At 36.4% G+C, this 15,037-nt stretch overlaps 1 protein-coding gene across 3 annotated transcripts in view; it reads right to left on the bottom strand.

Moving 5' to 3' along the window:
- PACRG (parkin coregulated) overlaps positions 1–15,037 on the bottom strand; it is a 266,917-nt gene that overhangs the window by 95,739 nt on the left and 156,141 nt on the right. For all 3 annotated transcript variants that reach the window (XM_052784861.1, XM_052784862.1, XM_052784860.1), the window contains one exon: positions 7,577–7,726. In XM_052784861.1, the coding sequence (XP_052640821.1) occupies positions 7,577–7,726 (150 nt within the window). The remainder of the gene's footprint in view (positions 1–7,576; positions 7,727–15,037) is intronic.

The following is a 15,037-nucleotide window of genomic DNA, read 5'->3' as shown; positions in this document are numbered from 1 at the left end:
AGTACCTGACAGGATTTTGATTATAAATTAAAAGTTTACTGTATCATCAGCTTAAAATCACATGCTTTGTACTATAGATACTAAAGCAACAAATGCTCTGATACAGGTAGGTCTTGGCAACTTCTAATTTCCGTACTTCAGAGTTCCAGTGTGTTTTTTGTAACTCCATATGCAAGAATGGTCATTGAAACAAGTTGGGATTGGCCAATGTGCAACAAAATATATGAGACAACAGCTGTTAACTGGTGAAGATCACTTTCCTGGTAGTCCATATTCAATTATTATATGAAACATTATTTTGGGAGAGTTTTGCTTTCAAGATGAGATTTTTGACAAAAAACCAAGACATTTTTGGATACCTTTTAAAAGACCATCAGCTGTTCTCATAAAAGAAGAATGTTTTGATGTTCTTAAAACATCATGTTCTTTGTTAAATAAATAAATAAATATTCTCAGAACTATAATTCATAGGAAGCCTGTTGAAATAATATCATTAATTACACTTGGGAATGACAAAAATATATTTTGCTTCTCACCAGTATGATAATAACTATTTTGAGTGCAATCAATTCAATCTTACCTGCTTAAAAAGGTGATTTACTGGGACAAGAGACTCCTTTTTGGGAAAACCACAATATTTTTTATTAAATGGTGATGAATCAGAACATTCTGAGTCCTCTTGTGCTGAAGGTGTATATCAAAAAAATCAGAAAATGTATCAAAACTAATTTGTTCACTCAGATCTGTGTTGTCATGGTGGTCTTATTCCTTTGAAGTGTGTATCCTTAAACCCATGTCAGAATCTTAGTTTTTAAATTTCAGAAATGATAAATGATTTCAGAAAATGGAATTGAAGGAAAGCTTGGGAATAATGAAAAAGCTTGCAAAACATGCATAGGAATATGAAGAATAACTATCACAATGAAGCATAAGAACAATTTGAAAACTGGATTTAGTACACAGCTTATATTACTGCTCTGATATGACTAGTATACTAACATGCCTTATTTTATCAATAATGTTATGGCATTAGGTGTTTTTTATTCAAATCTTAACCATGAATCAATTAATTTTGTGGGAATCTCCATTTTCTGTTTGAAAAAAAAAAAAGAAAACATAAAGAATCTAATCTTAGTAGTAGGGGAACCCTGAGAAAAGTTGCCTGAGAATAATTTGAAATCTCAAAGTTCAGAGGAGAAATGAAGAGAACCTCAAATACATTACTTTACTTTGTAAAAGTTGATGTTCAAGCCATCCATTTTTTTAAAAATCTGAAACATGATTTCTGAACACAGAGTTGGCAAACTGTAAAGTATTTTAGAACAGGATTGGCATTCTTTTTGAAAGCACTTTTGGATTTCCCAGCAGAAGAAGCAAACAGTTGAAATGTTCTGGGCAAGAGATTTTCTTTAGAGCATATTCAATCACACTAAAGGATAATTGCTGCTTCTTACTAATAACCATGAACCACTCTGAGGAGCATTGCTGCTTCTGGAATACACAAGCAGTTCTGAAAATACTCCAGCTCCAATACAGGAAACACTTTTACCTGTAGGCAGTCTCTTATTTCTGCAATTAAACACTTACGTTCTGCTCCTTCCTTTAGAGTCTATGTAGCACTATTGTATTTTGTAAAATAGAGTTCTCTAAAGTATGTGAAGTATCTTTCAGACAAGAGAATGTTTTTTCCCAAGTGAAGTTCAGGTGCTGTAAAGCATGCAGTATAATTCTGCTTTGTGGCTTCACACTTGGTTGAATGCTACGATTCAGCTGCATTAGGTATTCTCAGTCATATCTCTACAAATTTATTTCAAAGGACTGGCTAGATAGGTAGAGACTGTCAGAAGTTTATGTTAGCTTTAAGTTACTGATAGTGTCAAAGCATTTTTATTGCAACCAAAAGACACTTAGGCTTCAGTCTGCCCTGCTACCACTATTTGCTTTACAGTGACTGAAACAATCACAGATGAGATTACCATGCTGGAGAGGTACTTTCCACAGTGCAGTTGCCACCCTATACTTCTCTGTCTGAGGCATGTAAATCCTAATAATATTTTGTTTTCATCTATTCTACATTATTTTATCTGCTAAGCTGCTCTTGATCACTACTGAATAATATAAATTGATGACATGAAAATATTCTTGTGTACATGAATTGATGTAGTACAGCTGTTAAAACTGCTCAGATTTGACAGCATAAAATAGTTGCTAAACTAAATCAATGAAATTTTCATTTACCAGTCAGGTAAATTAAACAACAGAAATTTGCTGTTCATATCTGTCTAATCTTTTTAATAAACAGGTTTCTGGTTCAGACAGTATTCTGGTATACATACATCCTAATAGCATATTGCAGGCTCTGAAGACTCCTTTTTTTTTCCTTTTTGTCTTCTGCCTGCTTTCATAAAAGAACAAACTTATTCTATTTGTTCTTAAATTGTATTTAGCTCAGATATAACTCACAGATTTATAAAAGGCAGCTTAGAAAGTAAGACACCCATAAAGAAAAGGTTTTGTGATGCAAAAAAAGAGTATTTCCATTGGAGTCTATACATATTTTTCTTTCCCTCTTCACAAGATTGAAATGAGTATCATAAGAGTACATTAACTTACATATTTAAATGAAAACTACAGTGGCATTACAGGGTTCATAATAGACTTAATAAGCATTATCATGACTTTTTGGTTTTCATATTATATAGTAGCACATTTGCATAATAGTCCATATGTTGGGGAGCTTGCTTAAAGACTGCCAGTCCCCTCTCAGTCTGCAGAGATTAGACAAAGATCTCCTACATTTCAGGAGTATTCCCCAATCACCAGGATGAATTCAGGTTTCCTTCTCTTGCTGTCCTGCCAGTTTTATGACTCTGGCTAACAGTTTCAACAGAGCTTCAACCCTTTTTCAGAGCACACCATGGCCAGTTGGAAAGGATGCTCTGGCTGTCTCCACCAATAAAAAGACACTAGTGGTAGCATCACCCACAACAGAACTTTGCTCTTTTCTGTCTTAACGGTCTGCAACAGAGCACTCGGGAACCCAAGTGGAAAGAAATGTCTACTGCAAGTCAGGGCCTTAAGCTCCAGACAGGGCACAAATTCAGACACACCAAATACGCTTTGTGCACCAGAAAGGCCCTTGCTCACTACTGAGGCTCTTCAGAAATTCCTTGGGTTCTCTCCTCTGGCTTTCAGACAGACTATCTTAGGAGGCTTGGATCTTTCCCCTGGCATTTATAACTTAGGTTGTATTGATTTATTTTTACCTGTATCTTATGACTCAGATGGGTGAGCATGTTTTAGATGTTTTCAACAATTAAAACTTTTATTTTATTTGCCATCAATACTCTCTCTTTTTTTTTTAATTTAAAAAAATTACTGATAGTAAAGTCACATGTACCTAAGAAATACAAATGGATAGAAAATGGCTGAATTTGTCCATATCCAACCAATAGATGTTCTTCTCCATTTCTGTAATTCCAGAGATCCAAATTACAGAATATATGCCTGCCAATCACTTACCTGAACTATGTCTATTTTGTGGCCTGCAAACTCTAACAATAAAATATATTTGGCATACCTTAATTTGGTGGTTAACAGCAATTCCATTTGTACTGTGTGTTCTCATGGACTGCCATAAAATTACAGAGAATTTAGAAGACAAAATCAAAATTATTTCTTTGACATATGAAACTACAAAAAATGTACTTCGCTAAAAGGCATTAGGCAGAAGAAGCCAATAGACACTTTGTGAAGTATTGACCAAAACCCTTTCAATAAAGATTTCTATAAGGGGTGCTAAAACCTTAAAATTAAATACCTAGATTATCTTCTGTTCCAAAAGGTCAGTAGTCCTTTACCATTTTTCCTGGTATTATACAGTTATCAACATAATCATTACGAAGACACTCATTTTTAGAGACAAACATGTTTGGGAGACATCATATGATAGGAAAAGACATCAGTATCAGAACCTGCTAATTTACAAAAAGGGCTATGTTTACAAAATAATGACAGGGTGATTTGAAGGTAGCGGAAGTAGAAAAAAGTGGAAATGTCACAAGTACAATGGAAAAGGAAACAATCACATGAGAAACTGTGTTTATATGAATAATCAACATTCGGTACACAATGAAAAATAATGCATTAATAACTCTGCATAAAGAAACACTTGAGGCTGGTTAAGGAACAGTTTGCCAGCAGGCTGAATAAGAGCAAGGAGACATTGTCTTTAAGCACCAAAGACATCAGAGCCCAGAAAAGAGAATTTACATAGTTCAGAGCCTCCCTGGCTAATCCAGTAAAAATCTGCAGTGGGAGTCACAGTCATCTGCACTACATGGCTGCCTACAGGGAGAGCCATCAAGGCTACCTCCTTTTTATCACAAAATGTCCCTTGAAGACAATGGCAACTAAACACTGTTGCTGACTGTGAAACTGTAGCCTGAGTATTGGGAAACAAATGGGAATTTGGAAATAATTGCTTAGACTTAAGTGGCACAGAACTGAGAGCTTCTCGAACTATTGTTATGTTCTGCGCTCAGGTAACACTGGGAACTCTGAACAATGATTTACCAATTTTGTTGGCTGAAGAACAACTCAGGAGATAAGCATGTGACAAGCTGAAGCTAAGACTACATTCTATATTTGTTTTATTAAATACCTGTTTCTGATATCCTAAACTTAAGATCTTACCAATGCAATTTTTTTACTGTTTTATTTATAAGCCTGTCTAATATTGTGAGGTGAATCACGATTCAGACAAATCAGAGGTATGTGGTATGAATAAGGTTTCTGAGGAACTTATATTCCAGAACATTTTTAAACTCAATGGGAATTGAACATTTTCTGCAAGGCTTCTAGGGACCAGTGTAGGAAGAACATAAGGATGGATGTTTTAGATAATAGCAAATGCCCGTCTAGTCCAGAAGTGTGTCTCTCAAAAGGAGATGACTAGGCAATATGAATGTAGGACAAGAATTTATGGTACTTCGCCTACTACTTTCTCAGCTTCCACCATGTTGTGGTTTAGGAATGCCATGAGCCAGAGGTGATCCATGTGTTTTACTAAACAAGCAATAGATTCTTTTTTATGACATTTTGGGGCCTCCAGTGAACTCACGTAAACTTTTGGTATCCAAAGAATTTGGGGTTAGGAGTTCCAGACCTTCACATCACACACACTGCATGAAGAATCACTTTGGTTGGTTTGTACTGAACTGGTCACCAGGTAACTGGACTTTAAGGTAAGTTGACCTTAATGTCTTATTAATACTGTTTTTTCAAATGTTCTTTTAACAATAAGCTTGTTCAGCGTGAGAGCGGTAATCACAGATGCTGAATCTGGGAAAGAGTTCCTTTCAGCAGATAGACACTGATTTAGTGAGGTGGCAAGGACTAAAACATGGCTCCTTCCAGATATACCTTAATTCTGGACAAACTTCCACAGTGTCAGACTTAATAGACTGCAATTCCCACAGCTCCTGGAAGATGTACCACAGTTCCTCCTTTCTCAAGCTATACATAAAAGAAGCAAGAAGACTGTACACTCCACTCACCCCATCTTTCACCTGTATGAACAAGCAGTGGAGAAAATAGTGTGGATCAGTCCCTACACCTTCCTTATAACTGGGAGCAAAGACCTGCACCTCAGTTGCCTATTAAGCATATGGGAGATACAAAGGAGAAGGAAGGGAGCGTATATTTTCTGTCAACCAGTGAAGCAGGAAAGAAATATAAGCTTTTTGAGGCAGGGGGAGACACAGGAAGAATCTTTCCCTATCACCCACATGCACATACTGAGTAAGTTGAATAGTTTCATATGGTAAGCCTTGCAAATAGTATCCATTTCATTGCTGGTAATACTGAACTTTCAAAATCTTTATTCCTAAAAAAGTAACGCTTTAATAAAATGTATTAATTTTGAACTATTACCTTTCATTTCTTTTTGGTTTTTTAGTTCTATAATGCCAAATATCAAGATTTAGTGTAGTTTGATATAGGCACAAATTCACATAGCACAGATGTCATGCAAATATGTTGAAAATGTGTTTTATTTTGCTCACAATACAATCAAAACTTACGATATATTTAGAATGTTTTTAATGCCTTGTTAAGCTATGTACCTGGTTACAGATGAGCTTTCTCTATTATTCATCTGAAATCACTGCAGAAAAGCCTAGTCAAGAGAATTTATGGGTTACTTCAGGCTGAAATTTGGAAAAAAGCATGTATTGTATATTCATTAATCAATGAGAGCCCTTCTTTTTACGGTTTAGTTTTGTGCCAGACACTGAAATTGGATCCGTTGAGGGGGAATCTTCTAATTCATAAGGAGCCCTACTGAAATTACTGAAGTTCAACCTATGGATTTTATTCATAACCTTTCATCCCGAAACTTCTAGAAAGCCACGGTTGTCATCTGAACCATGTTGCATTAGTAGAATCCTGTATGTTACTGCAAGTTTCTCACCAAGTAAAACAGAACCACAGACATGTATGTATTTAAAGGGATCTAAAATCTAAATCTCATTTGACTCTCCAAGTCTGTCTTGGACAGGCATTTTTCAATCTGAAGGGAATCTTACACTCACTAAAGAGTGAGTATAATACAACACATTCTGTAGTAATGCAAACAGAAAGTACAATAGGAAGCAATCCTGTACATAACTATTAAAATGCCATGAATTTAATGAAAAACCTCTTTTGCAAGATTGTAAGGAATTAACTTCTTTTGATCTCTATGGCTGCATGTCAATAACAGAAACTTTAAAGTCAGTAACTTGGTAGATATTTGAACAGATAAGTACAGAAAGATTTACTACCGAAAAATATTGTAGTTTGGCAAACACAAGATACATCGTGTTGATTTCAGCTGATGACTGTGATGTAAATGCATTCACAGTACACAGTACTCACAGTACGCACAGCACCAGTTATTAAAGGCTGAAACTGGCAATAGAGATTTGCACTACAAAGAAAACAACATACTCAACTGCAGATACAAATTAGTTCTAAATTTCCCCATAATAAAACCTGCTAAGTGAGCAGGAATAAATTCAACTTCACTGTTTTGCTAGATGTTATGCAAGTTGAAATTCTTCAACAACAAGGAGTTCTCTTGACCCTCAAATTAATTAGTTTGATTGCTACTTTTATTTTTATTCTTTCCTGAGCCCGCTGGTAGCAGTGAATTACTTGTGAAGAGCACAGAATGGAATAAAAAAGGTTGGACTGAACTAATGTGTTGGAGGGAGGAAAAACCTTTGCAATTTATTAATGTATTCAAAAGACTGTTACAAAACTTTACAATTTAATTATTGGAAGATTATAGAACTGCTTCAGTGCTTCTGTACTGCGTTAAATAAACTGTACGTGCAAGGAGTAATAAATGAAATTGTTAATTTGAGTGCATCCTTAGGGAATAGTAAGGGGGGGGGGTTACATTATTTAGAGCTCCAAATGGATTTGAGTTTATATACAGTAATAAATCTTAACTACATTGTTAATTAACCCTGCCTCAAGCCCTTTTTTACCTTAGGAGTTGAAAGACCCAGTGTCTGGCAGGATAACTCACCGTTCATATTCTTAAAGATGTTTAGGACTGGGAGGATTTGCCGATAATAGGGCACCAAGGCCTCCCCCACCATGTCAGCTGACACCACCAGGTGCTGAAGGACTTTCAGCGTGATGCAGATGACCTGCCGGTTACGAAGGCTCAGTGCATCTGTGATGCAGAAAGAACAACAGGCAGAAAGCAGAATTAATTTCTAAAATGTAGAGGGAGGGGGAGGAGTCCTCTAATGGACAAATTTAATTAAACTGTACTCTGCTGGGGATTGTAAGTGGGCCTTTATTAGCCCAGCTTTGAAAGATCCCAAAGATGGATTGCAGTCCTGATGTTATAAAACACTGCCTTGTCTGATTGTTATTTGTTCCCCCAATTTGTGCTGACTATTCAGTAACCCAAAGAATGCAGCTCATTATTCCCTCATGCTGCCTGTGTAATACTGGCGTGGTCCAAACAAATAAAAAATAAATGTTTAGTAAGTACCATTTGGGGCCAATGGAACTATACAACTGCAAGACAACCTGCAAAGGTTGACAACAGATACATTCTAGTGCAACAATTAGTGTTTGTATGTTTGTACTCATTTATTTCACGATCATTTTATTCATTCAACTAACAATTCCTACTATTCTGAGAATCAGTACAATGAAGCAACTGTTTATAGGAAAAAAAACCCCACAAAAAAACCTTGTAGGCTTTTTTAAAAAGACAAACATTCTAGAAAGAAAAAAAGATTTTGTCTCGCCTACTTAGATTTTTCTCTTAGCTTTCAGTGTCATGCTTCTAAGCTTATGACGCTAAGACATTTCATAAATACCTTTTGTTTCTCTCTCCTTTTAATTTTACTAAAAGCAAGTACTTCGCATTCTCTTTTGTAATTAAAAATGAGTCATGCTTGAAATATATTTTTTTTTCCCTTGCAAAATCCCTCTAGTTATAAAACCTCCTCTGAATTTGTGCAGCTGGAAGCAGTTGTCAAATTTGGTACGCTATTATATATTGGTCTAATTCTCCAGTGTTCTGCCCACTTACATAGACATTTACATCATTGCACTGGGAAAGCAAAAACTATAAAAGATAAGCTCATATTCAATGCTACATGTTTTATAGCCACAGAAGTATATAAATATGTGATTCAACATAACATAATGTAAGTATAAGCACTTGGAAAAAATTATAGTAAAGAACACTGAAATTTGGAGTTAGTAACAACTTCTTCAAGAACTGCCTCTTCACACTGAAGTAATAGGGTTCAGTATTTCTGGCACTAAGTTTTGTCAGAGCACAGGAATGCCATTTCATAGGGAATGAAGTAGTATTCTCACACAGGAGCAGTGTCAGTTTTTCCATCTCTTTAAGCAAATGCACTGTGCCCCACCCGCTGCTGCTTCTTATCGCATGCCTGCGGAGTGTTAAAAATCAGAGCTAGAGCTCCAAAGCAAGGGCAAGGCAGATTGGTTGTGTGAATGTGTAGAGACAACTCTTGAAAATCTACTAGTAAGTAAACTCCCTTCATGCCTCTTTGCAGGCTTATGAACAGCATACTAAAACTACTATTAAACAACAGAGTTAGAGAGCCCAAGGTATAAAGGTACTGTAGTGCATCATAGGGTGATTCCAAGTTAAAGAAGTGTTGTTAAATGAAAACACAGACTGAATTCCATACTTCTTATTTGCCAGGCCCTATTGCAATCATCAGGCTACATCTAATTTCACATTGTCTCTGAGCATATTAATGTGTGGACAGAAAGTCCATCAGTGCAGCATGCTCTCACTAAGTTGCAGTGAAGAGGTTGGCTATTCCAAATTATGCTTTCTTGGGTAGATGTTCCAAGGCTGCTTTAGCAAAGAGAGACCCCCAGATACAATTTTAAAGATTAGGTCCAAATCCCAGGCAGGAAAATATTCTCTTACAGAGGAACACGCATTATTCATTGTCTTAAAGGAGTGACTGGAAGAGGAAGCTCTGGTGTTCCAACATATAGGTTTATTCATGACTAAATTGTTATACACAGAAACAGTAGCTAACCAAACTAATACGGAAATTATCATTAACACTTGTGATTTTCAGTACAATAATTATTAGTTATTCATACAAACATGAATGAATATTTGTGTCCATTCGTATGAATGAATTCATACAAACATGAATAAAATGAATAAAATTAATTATTCATACAAACCCTAATAATTAACTTAAGGGACATAAAAATTAATCAGTGACAGAAATCACAACTTCTTAATCCTTAACCAACAAATTGTACCCACTTCCAGGAATAGTTCTTCCTGACTATAGAAGCTGTCCTAGAGGATGAGAGACCTTATTTTTAGGCATGCAGACGGTGTCACGTAAAGTGGAAATGGCTGTCCAACCACCCCTAGGAGGAACTTTTTTCTGCAGATGGTGGCTCCCAAAGGTTTTCACAGTTTCCTGTTTCAGAGTTCTGTCTTGTGCAAAGACAGCCCTGGTTTGAATGGAAGCCAAGACTGTCCTGGTAAAGATTAATTCCTTAATAAAGTCAAGAGTATGAATTATGCCTCATGACTGAGAAGGCGTTCCAATCAGTGTAGCAAACTGAACACATACTGAATCCAATAGAATGTTTTCAAAGAACAGCTCATCACATATAACCTGCCAGGCAAATTTTTTTACATCTGAGTTGTGCTGTAGGGGTGCTTGCTGAAACTTTAAACATATCACTGGCACTTGTTTCATCTGTGTGCTAGAATATCAGCTGGATACTTGTCCCACCTCCCTCAAAACATGGGGCATCCCATCCTCCATTTGACACACAAAACAAAAGACAGAATTTGGATCAAGATTTTGAGTGCTAAAGTGATGGATATGGTAGAATCAAACAGACTGCAGAATTTGAACCTGAAGCCCTTCAAATTGCAGAAATCTGCAGTGTGTGTTAGGAAAACACTTGTAAATATCAAAAGCAAGATCAAATTGACTGCAGAACTGTTGTTATTATTATTATTAAATATTTGGACTGTGGCATGCATAGCAGTCAACCAGCTCCTGGCTTGATTATATCGGGCACTGTATAAACATTTAATTAGAGACAGTCCCTGCCCCAAGGATACATCAATTTCAAACATGTTTATCTTTTCAAAATCTGGTAATTATTTTCTGTGTACTACCATCACTACAGACCATTCTCCCACAGGAATCAAAGGAAGAAAATTTTAACACAGTAGATGAAATAAGTACATTTCAACATTTTGAAAAATGTCAGTGATATCCAGAGGTTAACAGAAATGGAAGAAAGTACTAGTATCCTTACACAGGAATAAAGCAGACCATTTCACACTCTTAGTACAGTACAGCTACATATCCCTAAAAAAGGAAACATGCATAATATCCAAAGTATTCCAATCTGAAAGCATGCTAGGCTGTTGCCTCTTTACCTAGAAATTTGGTGTAAGACGTGGATCTTCACAATAACAGCAAAGTGAATGACCGTTTTCTTCTCAGTTAAAGATACCCTTCTGCTCCCTAAAGGGTTTCTAGAGGACTTGCCTCCCTCAATGGTATATATTTCCCTTTTGGTCATCTAGTCTACATGCTATGCATTGTGCAATTTTCTTAAACAGCAACTTTGAAAAAAAACAACCCAGCAAGTTTACTCTGTTGCTTTGTAGTTCCAATGTTTTCTCATTTAATGGTATATAAACTTGACAATTTTGCTTCTGATTAGGATACACACTTTTCCAGGAGACCCTCCAGCTTAAAAAATTGCTCAATGCAAGTGTATAATGAAGTATTTACTTCAAACATATTTTATTTTGTACTGCTACAGTTTTTCCAAACAAGTATTTTCTGAAGTTCATCATCATTTTCTTAAATAAAAGAGAATTTTAAAATGTTAGTAGGTTAAATATCTAGTGTAAAAGGTCAGTATCTGAGTCAGCTCTGTGCTTCTAACATTCGAAGCCACAGTAATAGATAATTATGAAATTTGAAAGCATATTTGAAACTGAACATTTTGGGGATGGAGGTCTTTCACAGTGCTGTTTATTAAAGCTTGTTAGCAATGAGCTGATATACAATACCAATTCATTGACAGCTTCAGTGCATTTTTTTTCATTAAATTTTATTGGCAATCGATGTAAATTTAGAATTTTCTTTTGTTAATTTCCTTTAAGAGCAGAGACTTTTCTTAAGATATATGCCATTTGTTTGCTCCTCCATTTAGAAGTAGCTTACATATGAAGCAATAGAAATTATTATTTTAAAACATTCAAGTCTTTTCCTTGAGTCACACTTCTAATACCTCAAAGAAAAAGACCTAGAAGCTATGTAAGTTGATATTTTTTCTTTTTATATTTTATGTGGCAGTTGTTTGGAAAATCCTATCTCAGTCTCAAATGTTGCCCATAATAGGAGCTACAGTTCTCATCTTTGGGATTGATACACTTTATAAGCCAGGAAACATGACAGCATTTCTCCCGGTATACAGTGGATCTTTTCCATGACACAATGTATTTTCACAGAAGAGATCGAATCAGAACGCTCTTCCCCAGGTAGCACATTGACAGCCTAAACTTTACAGAATCAAATCAGATTCCCCAAACTTCTATCTCTTCTCTAAATATTAAAGTTTAGACTTTGGTAGTTATATTTAAAGTTATGTTGATAATTTAATTCTCTTTAATTAGCACTGACCTTTAATTATATTCAACCCCTTTTTCAAATACACCTGTGAATCTATGTTTAGAAATGCACTGACAGTTTCCATTTTCTATTTAGGTCTCACAACCAAAGATTAAAACCACTTTAGTTTGCATTCATCTCTCCCCCTGAACCGGTAAATGAGGCACCTCTTTTAGAAAATTCTTTGCCTGAAGCAGAACAAGACACATAGAGCAGGTCTCCTGCAGCACAACAAGCACTCAGGATAAAGATGCTTCGATTCTTGTGATCTACTTAATCGTGTTGATCAAGGGCTTCTTTTCTTAAATTCACAGAGTCAGGTTTAAAGAACTGCTAACATGAAGTGTTCTCAAAATGCAATTGATTAAAGTGATACATACGTCTCTTACAGAGAATTGTGTCCAACTTTCTAAATGCATAATACTTAACTACTTGAACTGATACAGTAGAAATATTATGCTAATTTTACAGAACAGTAATGAAGGCTGTTACAAAACACAGGGTTTCAATCAAGAGTGAATAAAACCCAGAATAACCACCTTGTCTTCTGTACTTTTTTAAAGTCAGGTAAGATCCCGATCGGATTTACAATATAGATGTACAACTGAAGGAGTAATGTGTTGCAGTGAGGTGATGGGAAGGAGGAATAGGGGGCAAGGAATGAAAACCTTAGGCCCATTTTGTCACCAAAGACTTTGTCCTGTAATGCCAAAGCCTAAGGTGCAGAAAAGTCTAAGATCCATAACTGAATCATTGATACTTGCAAGAAACATAATCTACAGAATACAGAAGAGAACGTCAGTGGCTTTTTTTTTCAGCTTTAGTTGTGCTTGTAGTGCTTTACCAGATCAGCACCTATAAAACTTGATTCCTATTAACATTTGCAGGCCCTGTTTAATTAAGTAGTATAAAGAATACACTGAGAATAGAGTCCCCAAAACCTTCTCAGTGACTATGCCAGTTTACAGAGTTTCCATCCATTCCTAGATGTATATTCCTTCCCCTGTGCTGCCTCAAGGTACTAAACTGCACTGAGTACCCACCCTCTCAATGAAAACAGCTTTGTTATCAATGAAATGTGATACCATTTTTAAAAAAAGGTTTCAGGGAAGATCTGGGGAACCAAAGACTGGTAATATTGACATCTGTGCTGCAGAAATTAAAATAGTGTTCTAAATGTACTGTAGGTCCTTGAAGAAGAAGAACATGGACAAGAAAAGTCTGATAATGCAGTTTTCTTAGACTTCTGAAAGGTACTAGATAAGGTCCCTCAGTTGCCCATTTTCAACAAAGTTTAAGGTATCCTTGATCTACTGTGTCACAGAAGGGATTTTTAACAGCGTGGAAAAAATCTCAAAAAGGAAAACTTCAGGGTTCCTTAGGGTGGAGTTTATTCTTTTTGGACTCAATCAGAAGTGCTGGTCTGCTGACTGCAACTGTGTAGAAACAGTACTTCCATCTAAGTTACAATTTAAGTGCAAAGACATGAGCTTTATTGGCTTCTAGGCCTAAGTTCAGATTGCCTATGCGTCCATTTAGGATTCACAGCACAGAACAGAAAAGATTCTGGCAAGTGGGTGATCCAAGATGCTTAAGTGTTTAATTTCATATTATTTTCTTCATTAGCAAAGCTATATCAAGATGTTCCTACTGATCATCTCTACTCACTCCAACTTCTGTGCTGTTGTGTACTATTCCTTCATTTGTGACAGTGCAGCTATAAACTAGACTGCCGAAATGATCTGACTTTCAAAGTAACACCACTTTGAAAATATTTTGGTTTAATTTTAGGGGTTTTTTTGGTGTTGTTTTTTTTTTTAATACATCTAGATGTGAGATTCACGGAGTTGCTCCACAAACAGTTGTATTAGCAAAAGTCAGTTGCAATGAACTGGAGTGTGGGAGCTGGAAGGATTGGTTGCTTTTTGTGTGAAGGGGTTGGAAACTCCTACAACTACATTGCCAGCAAAGAAAATGTAAATGGTAGCATGCTCGCTGCCTTTGAAAGGAGAGGAGGTACTTCCACACACTGTGTTGGATGTCCCTGATGTTACTTATAGAAATATCAGGCAAAGGTGTAGAAACATCCTGCCCTCTCAGTGCTTATGTCTGCGTGTGTGTCTCATGTTGAATCTGGGGAACTCTGCGGTCAGGAATCTCAGAGTTGAAGAAGCCTAATAAAAGCAAGCGAAAGGACTTACGGCTTTTCTGATCTGGCATTTGTTATGGCAAATGTAATATTAAAAGCAATAATTTGCCGAAAATATGAGTATCAAAAGGGATTTTACATTCCCATGACAACACAGAGTTTAGAACAGGACTTTTCCACTGAAAAGCACATGGTACAATAGACATCTCTCATGCTCACACCCATTTTCCTGGCTGTTCTTGACTGGCTATAGGTAATGGTAAGCCACAAGTGAGTTTTAAGATACACCGGTGCATTACTGAAAGACATGGTGGGGCCAGACAGACCCCCCTGTTCCCCAGAAATAAGGGAACTCTCACGTGACCTACAGGCAGCTTTGCTTGCCACCCCAGGAGCGTGTGTCTGGGTTCTGTTCTGCTCTCTGCCACCAATGCAGGACAGCGATGTGGGGCAAAATTAGCTTTCTTCTACCTCTTTACCTGTCTGCAATTTGAAAATAACAATACGCATATTTCTGGCAAAGAAAGAGACTACTAGATAAGGATATTTATATGGGTTTGTGTGTTGGTTTTGTGTGTTGTGCATCAGAACTTTCATAATACCTCTACAAAGTATTTTGTTATTGGCCATATATCTCAATTTATGAATCTTTGCTCGT

Source organism: Harpia harpyja, chromosome 4 (assembly GCF_026419915.1).
Source record: "Harpia harpyja isolate bHarHar1 chromosome 4, bHarHar1 primary haplotype, whole genome shotgun sequence".
Classification (NCBI taxonomy): domain Eukaryota; kingdom Metazoa; phylum Chordata; class Aves; order Accipitriformes; family Accipitridae; genus Harpia; species Harpia harpyja.
Note: the sequence above shows the minus strand (reverse complement) of the source record. Positions and strands in the feature narration are given on the sequence as shown.